The following is a 13,850-nucleotide window of genomic DNA, read 5'->3' as shown; positions in this document are numbered from 1 at the left end:
CAGGTCGTTGTCATTCCCACCACTGTGGACAAAAGTATAGTTAGGGAAATCAGTATTCTTCTGCAGTGAATTTTGGTGATATTATAAACAGACTCTGCGTCATTCTCTCCTTCACCTGTGTTGAGCCCCCTGAACTCATTTAGGAGACGTGTGTTGTTGATTTTTTTTTTTTTTTTTTTTTTTTTGCATCTTTATGTCATCAGTTTTCCTGTAAGTGTCATGATTATATTAACTGTCATTGAATAGTTTTTTTTTTTTTTTTGGCAATGTTATATTTACTGTAATAAATCCCCTCCTTTCCTGCAGAGTTTTTATTTTCACTTCAATTTCAGTTTTATGTTTTTATTAGTTTCATGGGCGCAGTTAAAAAAAAAGGTCAGACAAATTATGGATGCGGAGATCACATGCTCCATCATGCTGCCCGGCCTGCGGGGAGCTTATTCTTCAGGGTGGAAGGGCTGGGCGCTTCTCCTTACCTTGTCAAGGTAAACTAGGTTCGCCTCGTGTGCGAGCTTTTCAAATGGACTTTCAGAATTGTGGACATTTTTCCCCTTGAGAAGTGTTCCGCATTTTAATACCTTCCACCACAAAGCACTTGCTTTTGTCTGTGGCACAGTCAAAGTCCTAAATAGGACTCTGGTGCTTTCTCCCGACTTTCGCCCCCTTGATGTCGGCCGTAGACGCATTGGCAACACATCATGGACTGTAAGGGGCTGCTTGTTTGTGCGATTTGCCAATGGCTGGCGGAAAACTACCTGGCACAGTTCAAAAAAACTAAATTGGAAGATTGATTTCTACCAAAATAGGTTTATGTAGGAAATAAACTGACAAAAATGAAAATAAGGTACATTTCCTCTACATATATGTGTATGTGTATATATATATATGTATATGTATATATTTGTTTTTTTTTTATGAGTTTTGGAAACACACAATTCAGTTTCAGTTACTAATCTTTTGAAAAAGAAAAAAAATTGGAAAGCCTTTTTAAAATGTATTTCAGTTAAGGAAAATCCTTCCTCACATCTTAGTTTTGGTTATTTCAGTATTATCTTTAACAAGGAACACCTTGGTCACAGCAAACCACCAAAATCAGAAGAGGCTAAATCTGTAAAACGCCAGTGTGTTTGGCTATATCATGTTGCAGATAAGGGTTTAAACTTTATTTTATAACAGCAGTAACCCCTTTTACATTTCCCAATCGCAGCAGGTGAAAGAAACGGCTGTCACATATATCACAATGACGCATTTCTTCGCTTTTTACAGTTTGTGTTCCTTCCTGCTTCTCACCTGCTCTTCCCTCCCCTTCTTGCTCTCAGCTTAGTAGCTTGAAGCCTTTTTTTTCCCCCAGCAAAGCATGCTCTCTGGCTCTGAGCACTGGCATCTTTTGCATCGGTATGCAGCTCCCGTCCACACTGCTGATCCCTCTTTATGAGGACATGAGTTTCAGTGCTTTTATCCCCCACCTTCACTTGCAAATATGCCTGCATTCAGTATCTGCACTCCAGCGTTAGAGACCTGTGGGAGGCCTTTAAAGAGGAAGTCAATAAAAGGGTATAAACATGCATGAACTGAGGTTTGTGCATTTTGTGCCTTTATACTAAAGTTAGTTTTTTGGGATGGCATCTCACTCAAGCAAGTCCATAGAACAAAATAATTTTCACTTTGTTATGTTTTTATCTTTCTTCTCTTGTGTTGCACAATTTCTTCACTCGATAAGAGGGAAAGACATTTCCCCATAAAACCGCTGCTGAGTTTTACAACATTGTGAGCAGTGATTGTCTGTTTGAATCAGCTCAACATGTTTACCCTAAATTGTAAGTTTAGCAACATCTGGTTAACATATGCATACCATCCGTGAGACGTTGCAATTCAGAGAACTGACCTGAATAGTGAGTGTAAATACTTACTATAGTGGGCACTATGCCCTGGTTTATGGATTGTCTGCAGCTTTCACAGTATGTTAATTTTCTTTAATATAGCCTACTGTACATGGCTATCGACAATAGGAAAGACATTTCACAACCTAGAGTAGCCATGTTTATGTGTATAATTCTCCAGTGTGCTGATGTTGTTTGTTTTGTTCCATTTTTTATTTCTTTTTAAACAAAATTACATTTACATTTTCTGAGAAACCGTAAAGATACATGTTACCTGTTGTACTGCCTTCAGACTGTGTATGCAGTGGGAATTAGTCTACTTATAAGTAGCAAGCTTAGATAATGAAGTGGCAAATTGAATTGCTGTAAGAACATAAACAGGTTGTACTGGCACAATTTTTCAGCATGCTCTCGGGTACATAAACATTCACTTTATATATATTGCAATAATAACAACACTGGGGAGTAGAGAAAACAAAAAACACATTTCATGATATCTTTTCTGACGTGAAATAATTTTTAATTAGAGTCCTCTTTGTTAATTTTGAACACTGTGTGCTCTTAGTTGACATGTTTTTCCCAAATTCCTGTGCCTGGGTTTCCTCACAAAATTAGAGACATAACATTCTGCAGAGGAATGGAGATACTAAATTGCCTTACAACATGAATGTCACTGTTAGTCAGTGCATGCTAGCTTCTGTGATGGACAGGTGACCCCCCAGGTGCACCTCCCTGTATTCTGCTCAATGTATACTCCGATAGTCTACAGCTCCTCATGACTCTGACAGGGATACGAGAATACGAATGTTTTTTTTAGTTTTGCCTCTGCAAATGGTTACAAGTCTGTCTCACAAGTCAACAATCTGCTCTTTGCAGGTTTGCCTTTTTTTTTTTTCATGTTTTTTTTTGTATTTTTTGTATCGTGAACAAAGTGTATCATATCATAAACCCATAAAATGCAAAACATTACCCTGAAATAAGTGACTACATTTGCCATGATTTGGTGCTTACAAGTCTATTAAAATTATTCCAGCAGCTATCAAATTTCCAATGACAGTGCAACAGAGTCTCCTTTATCTGGAGCTCAGACATCCAGCCTGACTGCTCGACTGAGGGGCCTTTATGAGCACAGCAAGTGATGCAAAATCCTATTGACTGTGTGAAACTGATGGACTTTCTGTGCTGATAAATAAAAATAGAAACATTTAATCCTCAAAGTAGGATGGACACAGTCATTCCAAATGCACTTACAGTGACTGTAATGTTCACTTTTCAGATATGTTTACCAACACTTTACATTGTCCAACAAAAATACATTTTCTAGAAGAATTAGGGAAATAATGTGTTTACAGTGTAAACAAGACATTAAATGGTTAGTGGATTGATTGATTGAACTGAAAGAAAATTAAGCTGCAACTATTTTGAAAATGAATTGTTTCAGCTGTTTTCAAGCAAGTAACCTAATATTATCATACATCATTTACAATAAAAAAAAAATAAAAAAAAAACATTTACCACTTCAATATGTATGTCTGAATATAATATAACAACTACCTTCTCACTGAGGACTTATGTTCCTTAATTCTGAAACTTAATACAAACACAAGCAAATAAAGGAAAAAACAATGGTAGTAACTAGTTAGATTGAATTAAATTACAAATTAAAAATATTGTAATTAGTTGCAGTTACTGACAAAAATATGTAATTAAATAAATACTTTATTGATTCCCATTGAGACATTTTGGTTTTTAGAAGATCAAATATATAAATCTAGATTTAAAAGATAATAAAATAAACAACCAATGGAAGTCAAAGTAATTGTGGTTTGAAAACAGGGCTAAGAACAGGTGGATTACTAAAAATCCACCCAAATTGCAGTAACTATTGAATATGTTGGTGATTACGAGGAGGTTGGCCAAATAAGTTCTTTTTTGTTGCGTTTATATATAAAGTGTAATATTCATTCTATTGCTTTGCATCTTTTTCTCATGCAAGGATACCTTCTGTCTACATCTAGACAATCATTTGGCAGCATGTGCTTCAATTTTGAGCCAAGGCGGTTGGTCATGTCGTCAGATAAGATGAAGAGATATTTAAAAAGACTCAACAGTACTGAGCCCTGTTGAAAGTTCTATAACCACTCGGCATGGAGTTGACCTGAATTTAGATTTGGTTTGAGGTAATGGTAACATCATGGTAACATGTAGGTTGCATTACTTTGATAAAGTAATTAAAATAGTGACATAGCTCACTATATTTTTTTAATGGACTAAATAGTAATCTGTTAACTATTACATTTCAAAAGTAGCCTGCCCGGCACTGCAATTGCCATATCTGAACAAAATGTACACAACACTAAACAAAGACTCTGCAGCTTATTGTATGCATTGTTTGTGCACTCGTAAATGACCCGGACATAACTCAAAACAAGCGTGGTCACTTCAGGTCAGGTTGCCAGGTGTTTGGTTGCAGTGTGATGCCTCAGACAGTCAATCACTCTTTTTGGAAGCTGACCAAATATTCGCAGCAGAAGCAGAAAAGGACATTTATTATGGCAACCACATAATGATGCTCACAATATATCAACATTAGGCTTTCAAAACCTTTGTCACTTCTGTTTACTCACTTGTGTTGTACGGGGGACAACATGGAAAGAGGACAAAGCGGCTTTCTATCTCTGTGCTGATTATCAGAAAAGCTTCTTAAAAGAAAACAGAGAGCAAAGGTGACAATACCTCTTGTTAGTACAACATCAGTACAGTGGAAAAACAGATTACATGCCTGTTGGGTCATAGTATGGTGTATGGTCATCATTTATGAACAAAAAATATAAACTTTGTCCATATATAGACTACACCGCGAAAGAAGAAAATGGAGATCATCATACGGGCTGAATGAGATTCACAGACTCATCCATAGTCGGGCACCAAACTCACTTCAACAGAGATGAGGGCCAAGAGAGATTGGGAAAGGTCAACATTGCAAATGGGCATAAAATGAGCCATAGGCTTCATTTCAGGAACAATACTGAAATGTATGCATTTCTCTCAGAACAGACGCCTACTCTCATTCATCAAAAATTCAACAATATGTTTTTATCCCAATAGCCACAGATTTAATTCAAATAACGTGGATCATTTTTAGATGATAAAGATTTCTTTCTTTTTTTCTGCAAATAGAGCACATAGTTCACCATTAATGGGTTAGTGATAGGGCCAATATATACTGTAAAATAATAGTCTATAAAGGTGTAGTAGATTTACTTCTGTTGTATGTTGATGGTCTTTAACTATATTGATGAATAACATTATAGTTGCACCACTCAAAAAAAGTCAAAATGCTGCAACATTAAAGCTGAGGTACACTTTTAACTATAAATGAATGTTCGTTACTTCCCGGCCTTTGCCAAGTGAGTTCAAACAATGCTGCTGAAGTCTACATCGGCCATATAAATCTCTGTCTTTCACAATATATGTTTTTATAATTATAATTGAAGTTTTTAAATGTATACTGAGCATGTGCACCAGACAGGCTTTTGAACTGGCTAACTTCTGGTTTAGCCTCGAATGGGAATAAGATAATTCAATGGCAAATGGTAAATCAGTTGGTTTCAATGAAATACTGTTTTCAAAAATGAAGATTTTTTTTTTTTTTTTTTTTTTTTTTTTTAATATAGCCTGTCAGGCACATGACAGCATTTCTTAAGCTTTGGCTCAATCCAGTTTATTTTTTTATCAAATGATTTTTTTATTTCTATTATTTGTTTTACTTCCACAGTGTGTTGTGCAGCAGCTCCCTGGCCCTGACTCTCGAGGTGTTAACAACTCCACAATAGATTCAAATCCTGGGCCTCCCCACCAGTAGGTTAGAACTGAAGATGCCTTTCGGATGAGAAGTGAAACAACTACGAGAACCTCAGGCAAGTCCTGTTACCTTCACTAAGATAGACCATGACCTGGATGACTGAGAATATGTACATACATTCTGCAGCACAATTAACTGCATTACAAACTTTCAACTACAAGTATTTCATTCTAATACTTCTCATTCTTCTAAATGATGATAGAAAATCCTATCCTAAAAAAATCTAATGTATATAATGAAATATTGATTTAAATGCTCTGTAGGTCTCATCTTCTTCATGATGGATAGATAGATAGATAGATAGATAGATAGATAGATAGATAGATAGATAGATAGATAGATAGATAGATAGATAGATAGATAGATAGATAGATAGATAGACAGACAGACAGACAGACAGATAGACAGACAGATAGATAGATAGATAGATAGATAGATAGATAGATAGATAGATAGATAGATAGATAGATAGATAGATAGATAGATAGATAGATAGATAGATAGATAGATAGATAGATAGATAGATAGATAGATAGATAGATAGATAGATAGATAAGACTTTATCAATCCCACACTGGGGAAATTTAGTAAAACATATTAACTCAATGTTCTGAGATCACATGTCAATTCTGTTGAATATCCATTTAAGACGTATGAACACAGGTGACCCTTCAGGAGCCTGATATGGATGTAGGTTCCGCTTTAACCACTTTCCAGCGTGACAACTTGTGGCATTAAACTTATCATGGAGACAGGCTTCTTGCCAAGTAGAAAAATCTCTTCACCTTTTTCGTTCAAATACGGGTCAAAATAATCTTTAATAGTGTCATTGCCCTTACAGACTATCAGCCTCATTGCAAAGCTCATAGCCACTCTGAGGGGACACGTTGTTTAAAAGTGCTATGACAAAGAGCATGGCAAAGGGAGACTGACAGCAGGCCACATATAGTTGAGGCAGTGAGCAGCCAATCTTAAAGCCTCTTCCCCACTTGTCTGAGCACATTTGCCTCTGGCCTGAGGCTTATCCCAACAGATGTGTATCTGTCAACAGAAAGCAAGCAGGGCAGCAGTGGCTCTTTTGGAGCACATTTGTCCTTTTACTGGATTATCATTTGCAGTGGCATATAGCACAGCACCAGAGCCAGCACTTGGCAGCTGGGAGACATTCTGCAGGGATAAGCTAACCCTCAGCAGTGGGGAACGGGTATCCTTGAATGTAAACCACCTTCCTCTGCCATACCTTGCCTTCAGCTCAGCCAGCTTATTCCTGCTGACTGATTATTCCAACCCACAGGAGATGCTCCCATGCATACATCTCACAGGCTCCCTGTGTCTCACAATGTGTGACACTTTTGGGGTGCTTGCGTCCAATATGTATTTGTTTCAAGAGATTTTCAATAAACCCAGATACAAGCTGAAACATAACTCAATTTTCACAAAAAAAAGAAAAGAGAAGTGGTGCACCAAATACCATCATATGGTAGAGTCAAAATGACAAATCAACTGTGCAGGCAGCACAGTTATTCATATCTATGTCCACTGTCCAAAGCTGCTGCAGGAATCAAGCACTGTAATGGTAGACGTGACTTCTCCTCCTTGAATTCTATAATAGGCAATGAGGTTTCTGCCCCAGACAACTGTAGGTTTCACAAGAAGGCTAAATGGAGACACTGTGACACTTGATTTAATCAAGATCTTTTGAAATTATATGATGTTGAATTTTAATTCTTAAACAGAATGAATGTTTTACATTATTGCTATGGTGTTACAAGTTTGTGAGTGCCAGCCATATACATACTGACAACAACAACAAAAAACACAGAATTACACACCCACGTGTTTTGGGGGAATAAAGAACCGACTGGTTATCAGTGTGTACATTTCCTGAGATATTTCACAAACTTTCCAATAACTACTCCATAACATTTGTACAATGTATCCCATATATTTGCATGAGCTAATCCTGTTATATTGCTAAAAGAAATAAACATTTAATATTCACAATAGCAGTCTTAGCCCTCAAAAATGGATGGGTCTTTTTCTTACACGAATATCAAACACTTTACAAGACAGTTTTGCATTTTTAATGAGTAGCCTCAATTCCCTCCGTAATCACGGAAGAAATTTTTCATTTATTTTATTAAGGAATTATTCATCCACAACCTCCTTCTATTTTATTTTGTCTGTACTTTTTGATGTCTGTGGTTTGATATGAGATTAAAAAAAACAGCCACTTTTCATTTATTTCCGGCTTTGCCCTCATTACTGCCCCCACACATTATGGTCAAACACACACACACCAACACTCAAATGTCACCTGGAGGCTGTACTTGCCAAAATGTCTGACGAGATAAAAAATGATGAAAGGCTACATGCTCAAACAAAAGAAAAGTTCCCTCGGTGGTATGGGAGCTTTTTGGGCTTCTGTAAGAAGGAAAGTGATGAAACACTTGTGAAGAAGGAATGTCAGACCGAACCAGAGAAGCTGTGGCCAACAAAGAAATGTGCAGATCATAAAACTTATAGCACAATCAGCCGGCAGGTCTGCAAAGAGACTAAGTATAGCTGCACCACATGGCTAATCAGCATTACTAGCCGGCCTGCCATGTTGCTTGATAACCATCTCTGACAAGTCTGTCTGGTGTCTCCCTTAGCGGCCTTTACGTTGTGATGGTGTAGTGATACTCCTACACCTCACAGGGTGACAAAAGTTGTTCTAATTGTTTACATATGGGGGAAACGGCACCTTACATCCACAGCAGGAGCAGCACACAGTAAAGAGGACGTAGGAGATATATGTTATTTCTATACAAGAATGGATATATTTTGTCAAGCAAAGCATTTTTAAGACTTAGCAGTATTACACTTCATAGGCTGCAGTTATATGTAAGAGTCCAGCAATGCGTTTAAGCAAAAATACTAATAGCGTAGTTGTTCTAAGAGGGATGAGTCTGCATGAAATAACTGTCAGCATTATAGAGCATGAACAGAGCTGCTGAGGCTGAAGTCTTGTCTACAGAATCACTGCAGTGTGTGATGTGGTGCACTGCAATTTAACTGTCGATTAGGCCGTGATCAAACAGATGATGCTGCACCTTATTACCTACGCCGAGGAGGTTATGCTTTCAGTCCCATTTGTTTGTTTGTGTGTTTGTCTGTTAGGAAGCATGATATCTCAAAGCATTTTCATAGACTTCCGAGGAATTTGCTGAAAGGTTAAGCCATAGCCAAGAGGTTTTTGTTTTTTGTTTTTTGTTTTTTACATCAAAAAGTATTTTTTAACATTTCAACGTAGGGAATTCTTTTAATATCTGCCACAAACTCCTCATATTCCTCACTGGCCAATGCTCTCACTTCATTATTAAAAGACAGTCCACATGTATTCAGGGATTGCCCACTTCTGTGTGTTTTGCAGCAGATGCTCTTCCCAATGCAGATTAAAACCTTTTGACCATTTTAATAACAAATATGGGGGAGTGTGCAGCCTGTCTGGTGGTGTGTGCTCTATGATTTCTGTATTTGTTACATTCATTGTTTGACTTCACACATCTTCACAAAGTAAGCGCCTCATGCTTTTAAAGTTTCGGGGCACTGGTCTGGGCACTTTGTGTGTCTAAACTAAATCCTCATAACATAAATATTTAAAGTAGCCCTTGAAGTGGGCACTAGCAGAGCTCTTGGGCAGGATGATAAAACTCTGTGCCCTGCTCTCTTTCTCTGTTCATGAAACCAAATCTGTTGAAAAGTGGACTCGTTTTCTGCTGTCTATTTTTATTCTCCAAATTGTTACCACTGTTGTCTTAATGACAAAATCATGATGTTAATGATGATGATATTAACAAAATCATGTGCTAGTCCTGACACCTTTGGGGCCCTTGATTGTCAGTGGTAAAATATTTTACAGATAAACCTCTTAAGCAGGAAAAGCATCATTTTGATCACAGTTATGTGATACTACCAAGTACTGACATCACAATATAACACAACTATTACTGTCCTCTTACAGTCATAAAGAGAGTCAAGTGATGATTTGAACAAATCCACAAACTATGCTGTCCATTGTATGAGAAAACCATCATAAGCCTGCAATAATGTCATGTTATAAACTGGACTTTTGGCTTTATACTCAAATTTTAAAGCTGTAATTTGCATCAGACATTTGAAAATAAACATTATTTGAAATATTCATGGGATGGAGAATCCAGGCATTCTCACACCAATTAACAACAGTTTTTCTTGAAACCTAATTTTGCAAAGCAAACCGTGAGATTTTAAATTCACTCCCAGCTAACTCTTTCCACTCATTTTAGTACGGCTGTAAAATCCCTCTACAAAAGAGTGAAATGTGCTTAAAATAGGAAATCTGGGACACTGACCATTAGGTCCACTTATAAGTTCTTATGTAGTAATGCTCTGTGGGAGAGGTCTGTTTGGAAAACTCTTTGCTTTTGGTTGTGCTTAAGGTCGGCTGCCAACAAGCTTTAAACAAGGTACTACATCCAGCACTTTCATGTCCTTTTAACAGGACTGACTTTTAATGGTAAAAGATTTGCTTACAACATAGTTCATGAATGCATCCTTGAATGTGCAATCAAAGGAAGGTTTTAGCAAAGGGTTTGTGATTTCCATCCACTGACTTGAACTGATGATAATGGCTACAACAGACAGTCGGACATCATCTAAAAATGTTGGCTTTTTCAAGAACACTGTGAGTAACACTACGCAGTTTGTGGTTAATGAACTACAAATCATGCAAAATTGTGCTCAGTCATTTAACTCCAATCACAATCCTCTCCAAGTGGGACATGTCCTGAGGGGGAATGGTGAGAGGGGGATGCGGCTGGATGTGTCATCAGGTCACAGCGGCACCACATGATGGCATCTCAACTGTTGGGCTGAAACCCGCTGAGGGAAAAGACAGCAAGGGTGCCAGGGCAATGTGTGTCAAGACAACATTTATAAATATTTTCTTATTTAAAGAGAAATTTACAAGTCATTCTCACATTAATAACAACTATTACTCTGCCAAGCATTTGAGTTACACTGAGCCCAGACTGTGAGTGATTTCTTGAACACACAATAGTCTGACACTTGAACTAAAAATACTTGACATATGGCGAGAAGTGATGTTGAGAACTGATTATTAATGGCATGGTGTAGATTAAACCCTTACATGTCTGTTGGTTTCCTACTGATATGATGATCTGTGATGGTTCTGAAAGTGGTATCTTTGATAGAAATAGATTGCATTGACTCTAACCATGAGAATGATCAGCTTTATGGAAATCATCACTCTGACCATATTTCCCTTTCATTAGGCTATTATCATTAGTAAAGTATACTGAATCAGCACTGACACTGTCATCAATATCACGTGGAACTCATTTTTTTTTAAATTAAATTTAGGAGGGCGGGGAATTAATTCCTTTTTGATTGCTAGTTTATCCCACGAAACCCCTTGACAACACCCCCCACCCTTTCCGGTAGGTGTTTTGCGCACTGGTAGCCCGTAGGGCGGTGGCTGCACAAGCATGTCCAAAAGCGGGACGGTCTGTGGGGAGTTGAGGACTTAGGAGACACCGAAGCCTCTCTGCAGGGACATCACACACGCCACCTCACCTGCGTCCCCCCGGTAGCCCAACTTTGAATGGGCGTATCGGTTCGCACTGTCAGTGCCCATAATGTATACCAGCACTCCTGGAGACTGCGTCCGCACACACGCAGACAACATCCTGCCTACACTTAACACAGTGCGTACACCGGCCGTGCTGGAGACAAAAGCTCAAGTCAAATGCAGCCATTGCGATATCCAGGATTTCTTGTCACCTCTGCAAATTCACTGATTTAAAGTGATGTTCTGAATGACTTAAAGCGCCAAGAGACACCCGGCGGTGTGACTTAGAAAACGATTCACTCAATGACAGCGAAGAAGACGCACGCCACCATCTACTGTAACCTTTCGTGCCTTCCAGTGTCAGCTTCAGGGGACGCAGCCTTATTGGACGTGCGGAGAAACACAGGCGGCAGCAGTCGACTCATCCGCAGCCTGATGTTTCATCTGTCACTTAATCTCAAACGGAGGGTTTCATCCAAGTTCTCTCCGACACATAAACTTGGGCAGCCGCATTCTGCTTTTCACTGCGCTGCACAATTCAACTTCCAGGCATTCCAGCACACTCGGCTCTGACAGCACACAACGACAGCCAACTGCGCTAACACAGCATTTTAAATGGGAAATCAAATCTCTTTGCACGGAATACTCACACTCACGTGCGCAATGATCACATATGATCTGCACACTTCACGCAGTCACCACCTCTCCGCACACCACGCCCGTCTACACGGCAACATCCAGTGCTCACCTTTAAAGACGCTTGCACAGAAGCTGTAAATGATGAAGATCAAGTGCTGCTTGAGAATCATATTCTTTTCTTTTCCTTCGCAGGTTTATGTCAACACTCCACTCGCGTTTGACTCTTGTCTCTCTTTTTCTCTCTTTATCTCTCCTCTTGTCAAGACGGACTTATCCAGGTAAACGGTGCAGTTTCTGACTGACCGGAGTTACATTGATGAACTCTGCCTTTTTTTTCTGAGAGGTCCGTGTGCTTTTTCGCAGATCAGGGGACAGTGATCACTGTAGTGAAGCAGGACGGCAGAGATGCTCGTCGGCAAAGTGCAGCTCCTGCCTCCCTTTATTGCCTTTCTCTTTGACTCGCTGCAGAGAGCAAGAGTCCCGCCCACGCTTTTTGACTAATGAAGACGCTTCACCAATGGAGAACACCTAGAAATAGTTCTGATCTCCGGTAAACTGTCAAAACAATTTCTTTTACACGGTTCGAGATGCGACATTTGTAGTCATGTGATCAGTTATTTTATTTGGATCGTTTTGCAAAACGATTTTGCAGAACAAAAAGCCTCTGTATGGATATGGCGAGACTTTAGGCCCATTAAAACACCATACCATACCATATCATCTTAAAGAGACAATGCTGGGCACCATCCTCTAAAAGGCTTTAAAACAAAGTCGTCCTGATGATGATGAATCCTAATGTCAGTGGGTGTCTTAACAGCAAGAGTGTAAAAATCACCATGCCAGCGATTTAATGTTTTAAAATATGCCCACTGCTAGCGGAGTTAATTTAACACTTTTGGACAGTATTAAACAGCTGCCTCCGAGCCATAACAGTTTTATGAGCAGCCAAACAACCCTGCAGTCAACACTAAACAACCCAAAATAACAGTCCCTTCAAAATCAACACTTTTCATTTGGAAGCTTTTTTTTTTTTTTTTTTGGGGGGGGGGGGGGGGGGGGGGTTATAATGAAAAGGACTGCAGCTAAAAAAAAAAAAAAAAAAAAAAAAAATACTGCTGATGTTTTGGGAAAAAGCTGTAGCATTCCCAGAGGTTTTGACCTGGCGTCAGTGTGTGTCAGGAATCAGTGCACAGGCACAGGAGAGGTTAATGGCCTCCTGGACATCCCTCTTCCTTCAAAGGTTGACATGAGTGGTGCAAAGAAATGAGTGTGACCATCCCTAAAGACAGAGGTGGGGGGAGACGGCAGCTCCAGCCAGGGTTCGTTTTCTAAGCCGATCGCGAGGATTTTACACATGGTTTAACATGCTGCTGGGTGAATTTGGTTCAATTTTGCAGTGTCCTTCCATGCCACACCCACTTCAAATCAAACTGCTGACCTGGTCATACCACCTGAGAAAAATCTGTGGTGCTATAAAAATGTAGTCCATGCTTTTAAATCATTGTTTTTTTCTATGTAGGAATAAATGGAAATGACGTGTAAAGCTCCAAAATTCATTATCTAAACAAGCAATCAGTTGGCTCACTAACTTTCATTGCCAAACATAAAATTAATGATGTTTTTTTTTCAGCTTGTTCTAATCAATTACAGCTTTTATCAGAATGGGTCGAATGGGAACCTTTTACTCCGTTTTGTATGCTGATGCTGCGTTTTTGCCTTTAAACTTGGAACCAAGCTCTTTTATCCCTGTGGAGCCATTGATGCCTTTTCTGAACTGTAAGCCTTGAAGGACTGAGTGCTCTTGTGAGACATTCTCTATACAGCTGATTTATAATTCGGAGCAGAAATATAC

General features: G+C 38.9%; 1 protein-coding gene across 3 annotated transcripts in view; it reads right to left on the bottom strand.

The window, feature by feature from the left end:
* cadm2b (cell adhesion molecule 2b) overlaps positions 1-12,446 on the bottom strand; it is a 139,484-nt gene extending 127,038 nt beyond the window's left edge. For 2 of the 3 annotated variants that reach the window (XM_069161372.1, XM_069161374.1), the window contains exon 1: positions 12,108-12,446. In XM_069161372.1, coding sequence (XP_069017473.1) covers positions 12,108-12,168 — 61 coding nt within the window. In that variant the 5' untranslated portion in view covers positions 12,169-12,446. The remainder of the gene's footprint in view (positions 1-12,107) is intronic. The other variant, XM_069161373.1, reaches the window with a different exon arrangement.
* Between the last annotated feature and the right edge of the window lie 1,404 nt (positions 12,447-13,850).

The sequence above is a fragment of the Embiotoca jacksoni genome, unplaced genomic scaffold, assembly GCF_022577435.1.
Source record: "Embiotoca jacksoni isolate LCO1_2020_lvr unplaced genomic scaffold, fEmbJac1.0.p SCAF_28, whole genome shotgun sequence".
Taxonomy (NCBI): Eukaryota; Metazoa; Chordata; class Actinopteri; family Embiotocidae; genus Embiotoca; species Embiotoca jacksoni.
This window is presented reverse-complemented; position numbering and strand designations above follow the sequence as displayed.